The sequence below is a fragment of the Leopardus geoffroyi genome, chromosome A3 (assembly GCF_018350155.1).
Source record: "Leopardus geoffroyi isolate Oge1 chromosome A3, O.geoffroyi_Oge1_pat1.0, whole genome shotgun sequence".
Lineage (NCBI taxonomy): Eukaryota > Metazoa > Chordata > Mammalia > Carnivora > Felidae > Leopardus > Leopardus geoffroyi.
The window spans coordinates 116,551,064-116,569,360 of NC_059336.1; the positions used below are offsets into that span (position 1 = coordinate 116,551,064).

Consider the following 18,297-nt stretch of genomic DNA (forward strand, 5'->3'; position numbering starts at 1 on the left):
AAAAAAAAAAAAAGTCTAGAGTTTTGCGAATTGTCCTAATTGTTTAAAGTATTATTATTATCATTATTATTATTTTGTTATAGCTTAGAATAATAATAATAAATACCACAGGGCTCGGAACCAGATTTTAGTACCAATTTTGCAACCCACCCATTTGCATCCATAATATCTCTAGACTTCAGTTTCTTCATGTCAGATAGTCCCAAAGGTCCCTCATCACCCAGAAGCTCAATGATCGAGAAGTTCTGGAGAATACCTTGAGAAAAGAAGATGACTTTGCCTTGTGCCTCAGGATTGCTGGCAGCCAAAGGAGCTCCTTTGATCTGGTTACAATCCTTAAAGACTGCCAGAGTTTTGAGAATGCTGGTCTCTGGAGCTATATATAAATGAACCGCAGCCTCAGACATGAAGCTCTATTATATGACCTCTAAAGGCCACCTGCAAGAGAACTGCTACATGTGCATGATGCTTCATACAATTCTTTGTTGAACCCACAAATCAGGCTTGTTAGGGATACACCGGCATTTGTATATGCCATCCCTGAAGCAATCTAGCCTCAGCTTAAATGTGCCAGTAAGCTAAGCCTGAGGAAGTAAGAGCTGGTGATTCAGCAACTGATGTTCAGCCTGGAGCTACCCAGAGAGGATGGCATTTGAAAAGGCCTCCACAGGCAGGAGAAATGCCCTCCACACTGTGTGACCAGCCACATGATCCTGGGGTAGTCTTTTCCCTTGCCTGGGTCTTGGTTTTTATCACCTGTCCAACGGGAGAAGGAGTTGACCTCAAATGTCATTTCAAGTTCCAATAGCCTTTAACTCTCTGAATATCGTCTAAAGGTAGACATGCCAACCTTCACATGGGACAACGTAATACCGAGGAAATGGTCATCTGCTATCAGCTAAAATAGCTCATATAAATATTATTTCTCATGGCAAACAGAAACTATTCAGAAAGGGCATGACTGTACAAATTCTGAATCAGCTAATGTGCGTTAGGAATTTCTCCATTCCAAGCGCATGCATCGTTTCATTGGATCCTTCTAGCAGTTCTGGGAAGTTAGTCTGACCACCGAGATGACCGATGCTCTGAGAGAGGGAGAGAGTGCCTAATACTGCCCATCTGGCAGGTGGTGTAATTGGAATCAAATCTCAGGTCTTGTGCTCTATCCCTGAGAAACAAACCTGATGATATTAAGGTCACTTAATGAATAAGACATACTCATTCATCATAGATTCATAGGAGAAGATTATAGGGCTGGATGGGACCACAGAGACTACCATTCAACAAGTGAGGAGTGCCAAGCCCAGTCTCAAGGCCATCTGCATCCTGGCAGTCAAATAGGAATCCCAAGACATATCACAATCATGCTGCTATTTTTTAAACTAGCAGCTAACCTGGTAATTTTGTTAATGTTTATTTACTTTTGAGAGAGAGACAGAGACAGAGAGAGAGAGACAGACAGAGAGGGAGACACAGGATCCAAAGCATGCTCCAGGCTCTGAGCTGTCAGCACAGAGCCCGATGCAGGGCTCAAACTCATGAACTGTGAGATCATGACCTGAGCTGGAGTCAGAAGCTTAACCAACTGAGCCATCCAGGTGCCCCCAAAACCAGATAATTCTCTGTTTTCAGATGCAGATTCCATGGCTGAGTATCCAGTTGGGTGAATTCTCTCATGGGTCCCTGATGGCCATAGAAACCTTGCCCATACCACCCTCAGTTCCCTCAACCCACCCCTATCCCTATCCAAGAAACACAGCGGATATCCCAGAACATGTTCGGAAACCTAGATGGGTTACTTTGAGCCCTGGGCCTTACTTGAGGTGTACTCTTAGCTTCCTGAGTCAACACACCCATGGGGGGGTTAAGACTTGAATCATAGAAATGTGTACTCTGACTCAATCCTCACCTAGGCCTTCCAGTTCTGTCTCCATCAAGGGAAGCTCAGATGCTCCAGCTCCTGTCCTGCCTCTAGCTGGACCCTGCCTGTTTCTCCATGGGTCCAGTTCCTGACCTGCCTTGATGTAGGTCTTGACTCTTATTGGTGTCTATGGCTCTGAAGAAGGGTGGTTCTGTTGCTGCTTCCTTTTCAATTCATAATTCCCTGTTTGTGAGATACTGTCATCAAGGCCTCAGGGTCCCAGGAAGGAAGCAGGTCAGTGAAAGCCCACAGGCTACTCAATCACTTCATATCTAACTTAGATGTAACTTTATTTCTCTAAGCCCAGTGTCTTTATCTGCTAAATGGGGGTAAGAATCCTGCCTACTTCATAGGATCAAATAAGATAATGATGTAAGGTGCCTGGCATACTGTGTCCAAACACAGTAAGCTCTCAGTAAATGTAGTCAGTTATGAAAATACTTCCCACAGGCCTTCACAGAGGTCCTCCCCTCAGGTCTTCTTTACAAATGCATACCCAGTGCTGCCAGAGCCAAGAACATTAGTCCAACCCCAAGCTTGATTTCTGACACACTCCTAATAAGAGAAAAACAACTAAAGAAGGGTGAAGTGTCATAGGATGGATAAATATGGTGCTGTTCTCTTTTTTATTACTGCTTTTGCTTTTCATTCTACAATATTTGTTTCTAAACCTCATGGTGGGCTGACACTAAGAGACATCAGCAAGTGGGTTCCTGTGGACCTGCCCAAGGACAGCTGCTCTGAAGGATCCTGGAAACCAGCTAGTCTTGGAAAGAAAGTTTAAAAAACTAGAGGCTGCTGGTCCCCTCACTTGAAATTGACTCAAGGTGACTGAGGAAACTAGTAGGAAATCTCTGTGTTTCCAGGGTCAGGATCAAGGAGGCAGAAAAGGCCTTGATTCAAAGTAGCTTTTTGGAGACTTGGGTCAGTCAAAAACGAGGACTGTTTGAGTTTCTAAGCTTACCCAAGGGGACACCTGAGTGTCCAAAGGACACCGTGTCTCCCTATTACCTTTATGTGGTGTTGTAGATGGTGCCTGGAACTTTCACAGAATCTCCTCATGCATCTCAGCCTGGGAGGACCCCCATCTCCACTGATTAGCCAAGGTGGCCTCCTAGGCACAGGCCTTAGCATGGATGTTTGGGTAGGCTCACACACTTCTAAAGGCTAGGTTTCCCCTCTCAGACTCAGTGTGCGGTCATTGCCAATTCCTCTACAGCCAAGGGCATTTGAAAAGGGAACTGGGCATCTCTCTGGGCAGGGCTACCACAGGGTTTTCTGATCAGCTTCTGTAACATTTTTCTGAATGGCTGCCTTTTATACTAGAACAGTGACTTAAAGCTAACTGTTAATGAATTCAGTTTTTGAAATGTGACTCATACCCTGGAAGGTTTCAGAACATAGGTACAAGCTGATAAAAATGTATGAACATACATACGCACATACACACATTCACATTCACACTTACTCACTCAGGAACAGTCAGTCACTGTAAAACCTGAGATTTTCTTCTTAGTTCTCTGACGATCTTGAGGTAAACTGAGTCCCCATTGAGTGAGATGCACTTTCAGCCTCGTTTCATGGGGACTCTGCTTCTAAGGATGACAACAAGCCCTCATTTAGAGGTAGGCAGAGTGAAAGTGACTGAGGGTCTGTAGGTTTGGTTGTGTTGGCCTTATAGAATCACCAACCTTCAGAGACGGAGGGCACTGTAGAAGGTATTTGCTCCATTTGTTTCATTTTTCAAAGGTAGAAAACTAGGCATAGAGAGGTGAGTGAACCTGCTGAGGTCTCTCAGCTGCTCTATGCAGGACCAAGCCTGGAACCATCCTCACTGCTCTACCAAGACCTTTCTCTTCACAGCACCTGACACCCCTCTCAGCAGGAGAACTGTTTCCAGAAGATTCCATCGCTTTTTTTTTTTTTTTTTTTTTTTTTTTTTACAATGGAAGTAACAAGAAAGTGGGTAGCAATGATCAGCAGGTTCTGGAAAGTATGTCTTTTTCTCATTGCTATTTTTCAATGGTTAGATTCTCCTGGGTCCTAATAGGTAAAGTAAGTTTGAGATCTCTAGATTGTTTTGAAATTTTTTTAATGTTTATTTATTTATTTTTGAGAAAGAGGGGAGGAGGGACAGGGATAGAGAGGGAGACACAGAATCCAAAGCAGGCTCCAGGCTCTGAGCTGTTAGTACAGAGCCCGATACTGGGCTTGAGCTCACGGACCATGAGATCATGACCTGAGCTGAAGTCCGACGCCTAACTGACTGAGCCACCCAGGTGCCCCGAGATCTCTGGAATGTTTTGAAGGTCATGGTTACTTTGAAAAATAAGCCTGACACAGAGGAAATATAAATCTGTTCCCTTAGGGGCAAGAACAAGCCTTTGCAAATATGAAGAGGTTGCAGACTTTGGGTGTAATAATAACCAAGATATAACACTTCCCAGGTTTCTCATATATTATTTAATTTACTCTGTTGGTCCTGGATTGTGATTTTGAAACTGTGGAGGCATGATGAAAAATGTCTCAATCTTCATCATTATCCAGCCTTAGGTCACATTCTGGTTCTGCCTTAGGGTGATCCTTTGATCTTTCGGCAAGTAGAGTAAACTTTCTGAGCCTCTGTTTCCTTACCTGTAGAGAGAAGATACCATCTACTTCTCAGTGATTTTCTGTAGATTAGATATAGTGGCATCAGAAAAACAGTAACATAAAAAAAACACACACACACACAGTCTCTGGCAGATGGCTGGGACTCAGTGAATGTTATTTCCCATGCCTTCTCTTGCATGTTGACCTGCCTCTGCCATTGGATTGCTTAAGGCTGAACACTTCACTGAAACCGTTGATCCCTCTGAGTCCTATCTGTAAAATATACTCTACAGTCCCTATCCTACCAGGACTGGGTCAGAAGAGGGTTAAAGAGACACAAGAAGCTTCCTAGGTCTACAACTTTAGAAAAGACCCAAGGAGAATATTCCTTATCCTGGTGTTTTTAGAAATGAGTCCCAGGTGTTATTGCTTGAAAGGCACTGAGGCTAGTGCAGGAGAAAGAAACCTGTCTTGATATTTTATGAGAAATTAAACTGGAAGTTAAAAAAGCCCAATTCAGTTTCACCCAAAATGAACAGTAATATTAACCTCCTTTCTATTTAAAGCCAAAGAGTGCAGCTTTGACAACTAAAGGGAGGCTGCCTTGGAGCAAGAATTTCAAAATGAACCTATTTGATAATTGGAGCATGTGCCTAGCTTGTTTCACCAGGCAGGGTTTGGTCCAAATACAGCCGGTTCTCTGACTCTTCAGAGTTAAAAGATCCCAGGACGGATGATGCTTGATACTAGGATTGTATATTCTGTTGTCTGTCTAATATACACCAGGCAGTATTTGATCTTGCATGCCACCCCTCTGTTCCAAATAGAAATAGGATGACTTTAATTGGAGAAGAAAAATCAAGATAGAGGCTGGGCCACAGAAGAGAAAGCTTTGGGAAAGTCACCAATAGTTGTCTATGTGGGATGGGAATGGCCAGTACCTTTCTCTCCCATCTTTTGACTCAGTCATTTGTTAATATAGATGGATCTTTTTGACCCTCTTTAGAAAAGCCAAGATTAGTGGCTACTCTTTTCATTATAAGGATAATTTTTATGCTACAAAATACACAATGTTGGACCAGCTTTCTCCTTGCATTCTGTAATCAAAACTAGGTGGCTGGCAAGTAAGTCTTGAAGATTAAAGCAGCCTACAATTCATGGACACCAATTCATGGACACAGCAGCAGCTCAGCCCCCAGAGGCAAGTAGAAAGTCTTCAAAGCTGATAAATATGTTGGCAGCAGGTGGCATGTCAACTCAAACAAGGTTGTAGTCCTGCCCATTTCAGCTCACCATTATAAAGGTGAATTGTCTGTATTGTGAAAGGTCAAGTAGTATTAACCTTAGGACCAGAAAGATGGCAGCTTCTGGAGAGCAGCTGGTACATAAATCTCTACTGGCTGAGAAGCAGAAAGATACTTAATAGAAGTGTAATTGAAGGATTTTTCTTCCCCCACAACCCCCCACCAACCCCCACCTAAACTTAGTTTGGCTAAAGTCAACAGGAATTCTTTTATTCCCACTCTGGCATAGGGCTTAGCTGCCTGTGTATGTGACTAAGGGACAATCCAGTGATGACCAGCTGCCTGCACTAGCATTGACACCCTTCCCCTCTGCATTCTGAAATTTTTAACACCAGATTCATCTTGGAGGTCAAGGTAGCAGTAGCCACAGAAGCAGCTGTTACGATGCACAATGATAATTAGGAGTTAGCACCCATTAGCACCACTACGAAGATTGATTTATCAAATTCCCTATAACACTTCTGAGAACAAGGACTTAGGAATCTTTAAAAAGCCAAATTAAGAAGGTGCTTTAGAAAACATCTAGTCTAAGTCTCCTTTTGTATTTGAGGAACTTGAGGCCCAGAGAGGTGTAGTGTCTCGTTCAAGGGCACCGGCAAAATTGGTGGCAGAGCTGAAGTTGGAGCCCAGGTCTCACTGGGCATTTGTTTCCCCAGTCACTTGGTCTAAACCCATGTTTTTCAGATGAGGGCACCCAGTGCCACACATGAGAAGAGACTGTCCAAGCCTGGACACCAAGTCCAGTGTTCTGGGTTTTTTATATCATATTCTCCCTTTCTTCACATCCCCATGGCTGAAGGGAGACAATGAAGTCAAAAGTGGATGAATAATTCACACTTTGGCACACATTCCTTTTACCCATCAATGAGCATTGAGAACCTACTGGGTACAAAGTACTTCAGCCACTTTGGGTAATGCATTTGGAGTTAGGAAGGGGAAGGAGGTGAGTGCATCTTAGAAGTAGGGCAAACATGGAATGGTTTGGGCACAAGAATCCTTGTAAAAGGTCATAAAATCTCCCACCGTATGGTCGCTTCCTGCCTCCCTTCTCTCTCTCTCTCTCTCTCTCTCTCCTTACCAGTGACCTTCCCCACCCTCTCCCCAAGAGAGAATGAGCCCAGACTAGCTTTCATGGCCTTGGCACTCTTGTCTGGAGGGAGCGGAAGAGTAGATCTAAGGCTGGAAGACAGGGCTGTGAGTAAAGGCCTGAGCTCCCTTTGGCCTTCTCTTCTCAAATAGAGCAGAACCTGGTGAAGATTTTTCTTGAGCATCTACTGTAGGCAGGTTCACAAATACAGAAAGCACATGATCCTCCTGGCTCTTACAGCAAACTCTAGAGGTAGATTTATCATCCCCAATGTACAGATGAGGAAATTTGAGGCCACAGAGGCTGATTTTCTTGCCTGGAGTCAACCCAGCTGCTAAGCAGCAGACTTAGATTCAGACCTATCTGGTTGCAAAGCCAGGCTCCAGCCACTTGGCCTCAGGCCCTTTCATGTCACCAGGTAACCTCGCAGGATGCAGAGCTTCTTCCGGTCCCACCTGTTAGCTCTTTTTTCACCTGCCTTCTCTAAAGATGCCTCCTTTAACCTGAGTAACACAAGGAACACCTTTGTTTCTCTCTTAGTCCCCTTTACAGCAATGTGGAGCCAAGCCAGCTGTGAAACTGACAGCTCCCCACCCCGGAGAGATGAGGGTTGTGGGTGAGATGAAGGCCACCTTCCTGGAGCGGAGGGTGGAGCGGGGGCGGTGCTGGAATGTTTCTTTTGGGAGACAGTTTGCTCCACTGACCTTTGGCTGTCACTGCAGGTCTGGAGTGCAGCTTTGACTTCCCCTGTGAGCTGGAGTACTCCCCACCACTCCACGACCTCCGGAACCAGAGCTGGTCCTGGCGCCGAGTCCCCTCTGAGGAGGCCTCCCAGATGGACCTGTTGGATGGGCCTGAGACAGAGCACTCCAAGGAGATGCCCAGAGGTAAGGGTAGAGACCACCACAAAGTGTCCCAGATGGGCTAGCACAGGGTTTGTATGTCTATTTCTGTTTGCAGTTTTAAGGCTTCCTGGCTCTGCTCTAACCTGTTTCCTTTGAAACCTGCTTTTAATGTGTGCGCCTTCCGTAGGATGCAAGTCCAATTTCAGGACCAAGCCGACCCTTCACTCTCTCACCAAGTAAAGGAAATAGGATTTTATAGCTCTCACACTGATGTAGGAGAAAGTGCTGATCTGTTTGTCCTTTGGGAATAGAGTTGCCAGGTAAAATACAGGACACCCACTTAAATTTGAGTTTTCTGATGAACGATGGTTTTTTTAGCATAAATACGTCTCATGCAATAGTTGGGCCATACTTATACATTAAAATTATTCCAACTTCCAATTATATTTAAAAATTTCAGGGGTACCTAGTGGTTCAGTCAGTTAAGCATCTGACTCTTGATTTTGGCTCAGGTCATGATCTCACAGTTCATAAGTTCAAGCCCCACATCAGGCTCTGTATTGTCAGTGGGATTCTCTCTCCTCTCTCTGTCCCTCCTGTGCTCTCTCTCTCTCTCTCTCTCTCTCTCTCAAAATAAATAAGCAAACTTACAAAAAAGAAAAATTCAAATGTAATTGAGTGTCCTGCATTTTTTTTTTGCTAAATCTGGCATTTTTAATTTGGAAGGTATTGTATAACTGGGTTAAATGTTAGTTTCAAAGCCATTAATGAATATTCAGGCTGTGTTGTAGCTTTGCAAGGTGTTTCCAGTAGTCCTGAGCGATTAATGAACATCCTCTTCTGAATTATCAGGGGCCGGAGAAGTTAGACTCTGAATAAGTTGTGGGTGTTTGTTAAATATTTGCTGAGTGTTTAGAGATAGATGCGGAGACACTAAGCCCTAGTCCAGCTTTCAGGTCTCAAATCTTAGGTGGCAAATCTTAGAGCTCCACATTCCTTGGACCCAGAAAACTCTGCTTATTCAGAATTGACAGCCTGTTTCTGACTTGTAGGGAAAAGTAGCCACTGATGTGGTAATGGACTCACTGAACCATTCGGAGTAGTACTTTCATTTTGCAAAGCCCTTCCATGTACAGTCTCATGGGATTCCAATTTTGTGAGAGAGGCAGGGCGGATGAGAAATTGAGGGCTCAGAGAGGGGAAGTGACTTGCTAAAGATCACATAGCTTGTACGTGGTGGTCCAGGTCTAGATGTCTCCTGTGATGAGTGCCAAACAAGGACGCTTTCTCCCACATCATGTTTCTGTCTTTGCAGCAAAAGCTCTAGTGAAAGCCTGCCCTGGGCCCAGGTCTGGGAGGCAGTTATCTCAGGCTCATGCTTCTGAGAATCTAACGGGCTCAATTAAGTTTCTGGGGGAGGTTGGGGGCGGCACAGAAATAAGCCTGATGCCCTCAGGCTTCTATAGCAGCCTCAGACCCTGAACTGTGAGAGAACTTTCCTTTCTTCATACTCTCCCAGGCTGACCTTTTTTTCTGTTTTTATGACTCTTTTGAAATTGCTTGACCTTGATTTATATTTTAAGCTGCTTTCACCTGGATGCTGATGTGTATTGGCAGGGGGAGGGGGGAGTATTGTGTGTAGGTGAGTGGCTCTTAACCCTATAGTGCATCTACAGTGCATCTGACTCCTCTGGAGAACTTATACAAAGTACTGCCTGGTTTCCGCAGCCTGGGATACTGATTCAACAGATCTGAGATGGAACCTGGAAATCTGTATATTTTTAAATTTTAGCATAAAATCTAGCATGTGCAACAAAGTGAAACATGTATGCATGGATTCACAATTACAATGAAATCAACATGTGTGTTCTCAACACCAAGCGTAAGAATTTGAACGTTTGTCAGTCCATTTACAACCTCTTCTGTCACCCACCTAGATCCAAAATCTTTCCTTTCCCTCAGAGGGAACCACTATCCTATTTTGTGTCCATCGTTCATTTGCTTTTCCTTATGACCTTACCACTTATGTATATAGCCCCAAACAGCATGTCGATTAGGTTTGTAACCTGTTATACAAATGAAATAATATTGTTGTTTTGTGGCTTGTCAATGTAGATGCATGTAGCTGTGGTTCATTTGGTTTTCAATCACTGCATGAAAATACCACAGTTGATTTCTTCCACCATCCTTAGACATTTGAGTCATTTCTGTGGTTTGGCTGTTACCAACAGCACTACTGTAAGCATTTTGTACATGCCTCTTGGTGCATATACATGTCCAAGAATTTCCCTGGAGCAGAGAGTAGGAGTAGAATTGCTGGTCATGGGTTGCAGCTTCCATTTCAATAGAGAGTGCCGAGCTATTTTCCAAAGTGCTCATACCAAGTTATACCCCATTTTGAGGTGTTAGCATTCCTCCCCAGGACTTTACTTCCTCACCAGTACCAGATATTGTCATTTTCGTCCATCTGGTGGATGCAATACAGTATTTCAGTGGAGTCTCAGTTTTCACGGGACTCTCTCCTTCTTTTTTCCTTTGTGTTTTTTTAAAAAAATATTTTTAGACACTTCTCAAGTGATTCTGAGACATAACTAGGTTTGTTATACTCTTGACGTGGACCTGCTTTCATGCATCCTTAGGTGTGGCTCCAGAGCCTAATCCCCAACAGTCCTGGTAGTACATGTACTTTTGGTCATTGTATGTTTTTTGTTTGATGGCTATTGAATTGTGAGTGCAGTTCAGTGAAATCAGGAGATAGGGACAAGTAGCAATTATCCACAGACTTTGTGGAGTCAGACTTTATCAATTTGAAAGTTGGTGTTTTTTAAATTTTTAAATGAATTTTAGAAGAGTGCCAATAGATTACGCATTGCCACTCTGTGACCTGTTTCTCCTCCTTTATCTGCTTTCTTGTGATCTCTGGCATCTTCATGTTACCCTGAGTTATAGGAGAAAAACGAAAGGAAGAAGAGGAGAGAAGAAAGAAATAAGTGTTCCCGAGTGTGGAAATATATCCGTGCCTTTATGTTTTTATAAAGGGCCAGTACATGCACTGACTACAAACTTTTGCCAATTAGTTAGACCAGTAAGGATTGGAATATTCATGTTTTAGTGAGTATTGCCAACTTCCATTTGTCTGAAAAACATTCTTACTAACATGAAGGACAATGATGTGAATAGCCATGGCAAAAGCCATTGTAGATATATCAGTCCGCTTGATCAAGTTCCTTAGTGAACAAACACATCCAAGCATAACTTGAGGGAATCTCAGCGCTGTCAGAAACTGGTATTTCTTTTTCCTGGGGTCTAATGGAAGGATCTGTATAGTCACACAGCCTTGATCAGTCTTAGAAACAAGGGACTAGCCTCTAGCCTTTGTAGGCACACATCTGGAATGTCACTGAGAGGTGTTCAGAACTTCCAGTAATGGGCCGCTCATTGCTTTTTGATTCAACTAATTATATCACTCCCTGGTCACTGAAGTAAGGTTGCTACTCATGAAGCAAGCTGATATGTCTTAATGTCTCTTGACTGTCATGGAAAGAGGTGAAGGTGAAGGAGAGAAAATGGCATACCCAATTTGCACAGCACCAAAGCAAGGACATATATCCCAATCCTAAATGCCATCTCTTTAGAATCTCCCTTTCTCTGATGATCCCCTCTTGGCAGAAGGGATTCTGGTTGTGGAGATAAGAAGGAGGAATGGGGTGCACTTTAGGGTAGTACAGTCAATAGAGATTTTTTAAAACTCAACATTTATTGGTTGGATGGTATTTAGACTCTATTGCAATATTTCTTGTCAGAGGATATAGAAAGACCAGAAAAAGGCAGTGAGATAATACCAATCATAGATAATGAACTGTAAGAGTATAAATTCTGAATGATTTTAATTTATAGCCGCTGTAGCTGAGAATAATAAGGAAGATACAATTCAGAGCAGCAAGATAATAAAAAGTGATGGTCTTGATTGAACACAATATTATAAATTAATAAGATCTTGAGGAATCATCAGGTTGAGGCGTTCTATGACTTTTTAAGAAGTGCCAGGAGCATGTTTGACATCTACTACTTCTGGTGTTTTGGAATGTAGTCACATTTTTCTTCTCCAGCAAGACAAGATCTTAGTCTCCAGCATGGGCCCTAGCTTCAGAGTAGAAAACAGATTAGCAGCTTCTCCCCAGAACCCCTCCATAACCCCTCAGTCATGTGTATACCCAAGAAGAATGGGACTAGACTCAGCTGAGAGGAGCAGACATCCTTCCTATATCAACTCAACTCTCTTCCAGAAAACTGATTCTCAAGTCTCTGTTTGGGTTTGGCTTTTGTCTTTCTCTGACTTATTTTGCTTAGCATACTCTCTAGCCATATGATTTCACCTATATATGTGGAATTTAAGAAAAAACACAAACATGCAGAGGAAAATAAGAGAGAGAGAGAGAGACTAAGAAATAGACTTTTAACTATAGAGAATAAACTGGTGGTTACCAGAGGGGAGGTGGGCAGAGGGATGGGTGAAATAGGTGATGGGGATTAAGGAGGGCACTTGTCTTAAGGAGTATCCAGTGATATATAGAATTGTTGAATCACTGTACCATACACCTGAAACTAATGTAACACTGTATGTTAACTATATTGGAATTAAAAACAAAAAAACATGCCTTGAGTTCAGAAGGCTAGTAAGTATTGTCATTGTCCTAGAATTCTGGAATGGCTAATACTGCTGCCACAGATGACAAGGAGACTGCAATGCCAGAGTGGGGTCGTTCTGCTCCAGTTATACCCTTGTGCATTAGTTTCTTATAGCTGCTGTAACAAATAAACACAAACTAGGTAGCTTAAAACAACATCAGTTTATTTTATCCCAGTTCCAGAAGCCAATAGTCCAAAATCAAGATGTTATCAGAGTTGGTACCTTCTGAAGGCTCTGCAGGAGAATGTATTCCATGCCTGTTGCGTACCCTCTGGTGGCTGCTGGTAATCTCTGTTCTCCTTTGCTTGTAGATGCATCAGTCCAGTCTTTGTCTCCGTGTTCACATGGCATTTCTCTCATGTCTCAGATCTGCCTCTTATAGGGACATATATCACTGGATTTGGGGCCCATCTTAAATGCAGCATGATCTCATCTCCAGATACTTAATTTCATTTTCAAAGACGTTGTTTCTGAATAAGATCACTTTCCTAAGTACCAGGGATTAGGACTTGGGCATATCTTTTGGGGACCATGGTTCAACTTACTACACATTGACTTTTCTCCCCTTGTGTGTGTACTGGCATGTGGATCATGTGTGCCTCTCCCTGCACTTGGGGGCTCTTAGACCCTTTAGGAAGTTAGGTTAGGTGATTTCAGAGGAGCCCAGATTAATACCAGCATTTCTTCTCCTTCCTTTAATTCTTCCCCTCAAGGTTTGCAGAGTTCTTAAAAGAGTGTCTGAACACTTCTCAGATTGAATCCATCCTGGGAGTAGCTGGAACCTGAAAACTGGGCTACATTTTGAGCTGCAGGCACAACCTTGATGGGCAGTTTCTCTCAGTTTCTCTCTGCACCCGCTGTCCCTGGGGGCTTCCGCTAGTGGACTGAGCTGGCTCTAAGTCTCATGCTCTGACCTTAACCCTTTTGCAGTGTTGACAGGAAAATGGAGGGATGAAAGTCTGCCTAGCATTTCCTCCTTCATCCAGTAAAACTTGTCATTAGCCACCCATTTCTGCTCTTGGGCTTTACTGGCTGACTAAGTGGGACCTCATAAATTAGCCTCTTCCATCATCGATATGTGCATGTGAGTGGGTTTACAGCTCTTTCTGGAGAGCCAGTTCCATGGGTGAGAACAGGATGGAGATGGCAAGACAGGCTGTCAGTGAGGCAGAATTGAGAGGAGCTCTAGGGCTGGAGTGTCATTGAGAGCACACTCTGGCAGCACCCCTCTTGCCCCACCCCTCACTGTCACAGAGGTGAAATGTGCTAATGCCTGCTTAAAGTCAAGTGCTTCCTGCCCACAGGGTTTAGTGATCACCTTTCAGGTAACCTGGCTCATGGGAGAGTCAATAATTGCTCACCTTACTTTGTGTAAGCAGCCTTTAGCAAAGACCTCTGGTTTTAGGGTGTAGAAGCTGGGAGAGTGGTCAGTAGAGATAGACAAACTGGAATAGAAGAAAAATACAATTACAATGACAGATACCACACACACACACACACACACACACACACACACACACACACATTCCAGGACAGAACAATGTTTTTGTGTGTGTGTTTTTGTTTTTCTTTTCACTTGTTTCAAACGGGATGATCCCAACTGGGACTGTCTATGCAAAGTATTCCTGGGCTCCTGCCCCCAGGAGCTCTCTTCCTATGCTTCTTACTCTGTCTACTATGAAGTTTCTGTTTTAAGGCAACAGTCTCTGAACTTTATTTATTATATGCCTCATCAGTAAAATATTTCTGAGCATGTACCCCTTCCATGTAAATACTTATCAATTATATGTATGCGTTTGTTCCTCACTGTGTAATACTATTGGTAAAGCTTATTTTCTGTCTTCTTTAGATAAAAATAAACATAATCATGGGTACACTTCGGAGACACTTTGGAGATAGGACATCTGCTGTCCCATCCTATAAATGGGATCAGACTTCTGGGTTCGTTAAAGCATGTCACCTAGCCCCAGGGTCACTTATGTCTCTGACAGATTCTTTAAGAAGCTGCCTCAGCAGGTTTCTCCCTGAGCACTCACCTCCCAGCTTCTAGGCTACACTGGCCAGACACTCCTCTACCAAGAAGGCCTCTTAGACAGGTCTAGCTCTTGTGGTCTCTCCAACTCATAAATTTCAAAAACCATTTAATCTCTTTTCTCAGACTCTACCTGGTTTAGAGAGGAAAGAAATCACTTCTGGGCAGAGTGCCACTAATAATACAAGCTTAACCCTTAAGAATCAAAAGATACTTTTCTCTATAGACTACCTGACAGACCTAAGGAACAGGGTCGCAACCAAGTATTTCCTACTGGCTTATCTAAAAAACTATCTTGGTGGTGTTGTTTATGATGGTGAAAGAAATCATTTAAATGCTCAAACAATAGGGAATTTGTTACATAAAACATAGTATACCTAAATATTCTGCTGCCAAAACAGATCAAACAATATGTGTGGTATAAGTTGTTTTATAAAAGAGAAAACAAGGTATATACATAAGGAAAAAGTCTTTATCTGCCAACTTGGTGGTAGAAGTTATTTCTAGATGACTGAATTATCAGTGATTTATATTTTCTTCTGTGTGCTTTGGTATTTTTCAAAGTTGAGTCAGTGAACATTCATTGCTTTTATAATAAAATAAAATATGTTATATATATTTTTTAATACAAGAGATCAAAAATTCTCATTTGAGGCTATTATTTTAGATTTTTGTTGGGGCGATGAGAAGCCTGTTAACTGTTTTCTGCCACAACAACAACCAAAAAAAAGCCGGCGCTATTGGCAATGGTGGGACACACAGGTGGGTGGACAAGCAAGTTGCTTTTCTGCCTGCCAGGGTAGGGTGCATTAACATTGGCCCAAAAATCAAGTGCATTCCCACCCCACCCTCATTCTGCTTGACTTGTCCTTGAAGGGTGGGAAAGGGTAACTGTGGGAACCAAATGTGCATCAGGTTCAAGAATGTACCCAGGTACCATTTACAGCATGTAAGCAGCAGGGGCATGATCTATTTCAATTGAATATTTTCCTCTTCAGACATTTCAGAAGGGTTCTTAGTGGCCATGCCTTTCATTTGAGCCAACTGCTCATCAGAGTAAGGTCGCTGGAGGGATTTGTAGCCTCTTATCCCTGCCCCTCCTCTGGAACTCACCATGAGAGGCCACGTTAGTCCTCTGGTGCTGCTTGCAGAAATGTGTCCCTCATCTCCTGAGCAATGAGGTCACTGGGCTTTAAGTCCTGACCCTTGAGCAAACCCTTCAACAAGCTGTGACTTGTGATTCTTTCATTTTAATGAGATTCTGGTGCCAACCTGGCAGCACTTGAGCTCCAGTGAGGGACTTGCCTTAATGAGCCAGAATACTTGCAGAGTGTCTGTGAAGTATTTCCTGCCTCTCCATGAGGATGAGCCTTTCCCAGGGTATTGCCTCTGCCTCTAAAGGAAGCCTTCACTGGGATGGGATGGATCATGGTTGTCTGGTGATGATTATGCCCTTCTTTACCTGAGCTTAACAACCTTGCCCACAGAGCATGTGACATAAGGAAAGAAGGACTGGCATTGGAGGGAGAAGGGGTCTGGGCTCTCATCCCAACTCTGCCATAATGGATGTCACTTTATCTGTAATGGCCCTTGGGTTCCTAATCTGTAAGGTAAAGGTCTTGGACTAGATTGTCACTAAGGCTATTTCTTGTTCTGATAAGGGAGCATTCCTCTAGACACTTGTGTGACACCATGGAAGGAAGAAAGAGGAGCTCCTATGCCCATTAGCATAGATGAATTTGTCAGGTTAGCCCCTGAGGCTGGTGATCCTGAGAGTGTCCACAGCATGGGACTGTGGGCTGGTATGACAGATACAATTATGACCACCCAAAGAAGCCCTAATTCCCAGAACCTGGGAATATGTTAGTTTACAGGGCAAAAGTGACTTCGCAGATGAGATTATTCTCGATTATACGCATGGGCCCAATGGAATCATTGGGGTCCTAATATACAGAAAAGGGAATCAGGAGAGCTAGAGTCAGAGCAGATGTGATGATGGAAGCAAAGGTCAGAGAGAGACAGAGATGTGAAGATCATCATGTGCTAATAGGCATCAATTTTTCAATTTTGTTTATTTTTTGAATCATGTATTTCTTCATTTCTTAAACCAACAATTGGTAAGCCCCTACTGAAGGCAGAGCACTGCAGGTTAATGTCTAAGTCAGGGGGATGTCTAACATCAAGGAGGGCACAATTCCATGTAAAGTGGTAGCACAGCAGCTGCTGGCATTGAAGACGGAGGAAGAGGCCAGGAGAAAAGGAAGGCAAGCAGCTTCTAGAAGCTGGAGAAGGCAAGACAGTGCCTCCTCCCTTGAATCTCATCTGAAAGGAATCAGATCACCAACCCATGTTAGACTTAGGACCTCCAGAACTGTAGGGTAATAAATTTGTATTATTTTAAGGAGCTAAGTTTCTGGTAATTTGTTATAGCAGCGGGAACTGAAGCTAGAAGTAGCAGAAGTTATAGGGGTACAACTCCTGTGGGTAAGAAGGACTGAAGGCATCCTGGGCAGGAGCTGGAGGGACTGATGTTCCAAAATGGAGAACCTGGGGTGAGGCTACCTACCTCACCCATGGAAGGAAGCCGAGATGCTTCCCAGGGCAGTTTCTGTGAAGCTCCTGTGTGAGGTGGCTGGAGGAGACAGTGAAACCACACATGCAAGGCCTGTGGTGAGTTGCTGACAGCTCAGGGACTGGCCCTTGGCTCTGTCCTAAATGAAAATGGCAAGAGCTACAGTCTGCAAAGTGCTTTTTTGTCCACGATCGCATTTGATTCTCATAACATGGTGAGATGTGTATTATTAGTGTGACTAAATGAATAGATTGGTAAACTGAGGCTAAGTGGTAAGCATCAAAGAAAGAAAACTAGGACTTTCCCATTCATTGTGATGTCCCAAGAGCCTGGTCCAAGGTCCAGTATAAAATAGACATTCATTAAGTATTCCTTGACCCACAGACAGAAGCTTAGAGAAATGAAGTAAATTTCCCAAGTCTACAACACTGGTATAGAGCAGAGCCAGATCGTGAATTCCAGCTTTTGAACACTGAATCTCATGTCCTTTCCATTATACTAAACTCTTCCTAAAACACAACATTTCCCAGGGCCTATTCCTATATGGGACTCACCCTCATTAAATGTCTGAAGGTACGTTCAGCTCATGGCATTGACCACCTGCTAGTGATGCTGGGGAGACTTGCTCAGTTCTCTCACACAACCAGGTTATAGCCACTGTGGTGTCTGTAAAGGCAGTGTCTTCATAAGGGCCCAGGGAAGTCCACTGTCTCCTTTATCTTCTTTGCAGATGGCCAGAGCAAGGAGTACTGCCTGAGGCAGGCACAGCAGGAAGCTTGCTGTCCAGGCTACATGGTGAGGCAATTAGTGTGAGAAGGTAGAATTGGGTTATTGCAACAAGCACTGCCCTGTAGAAACAGAAGGAACACTGTGCTGGGACTCAGGAGTGGTGGGTCTGCCCTTCACTAACATGTGACCTCAGGCCTCAATTTTTCAACTGGTAAATTGAGTGGGTAGGACTAGATAATCTCTAAGAGAAGCTGTCTTTCTGACTTCCTTATTTCCTCTTATTAAGAACCTTTTATTAGTGGAGTTTTTAGCCTCACTTATTTCTATATATCAAATGGTTCAGATAAGACACATCTTAAAGAAATATGGGCTCTGCTTAAGAAAAGTCATGAGCCCAGTGAGAAAGAATGAAATGTGGCCTTTTGTAGCAATGTGGATGGAACTGGAGAGTGTTATGCTAAGTGAAATAAGTCATACAGAGAAAGACAGATACCATATGTTTTCACTCTTATGTGAATCCTGAGA

At 43.3% G+C, this 18,297-nt stretch overlaps 1 protein-coding gene across 2 annotated transcripts in view; it reads left to right on the forward strand.

The window, feature by feature from the left end:
- The window catches only part of ALK (ALK receptor tyrosine kinase), a 704,322-nt gene that overhangs the window by 244,735 nt on the left and 441,290 nt on the right, over positions 1-18,297 (forward strand). For both annotated transcript variants that reach the window (XM_045447274.1, XM_045447273.1), the window contains exon 3: positions 7,627-7,791. In XM_045447274.1, coding sequence (XP_045303230.1) covers positions 7,627-7,791 — 165 coding nt within the window. The remainder of the gene's footprint in view (positions 1-7,626; positions 7,792-18,297) is intronic.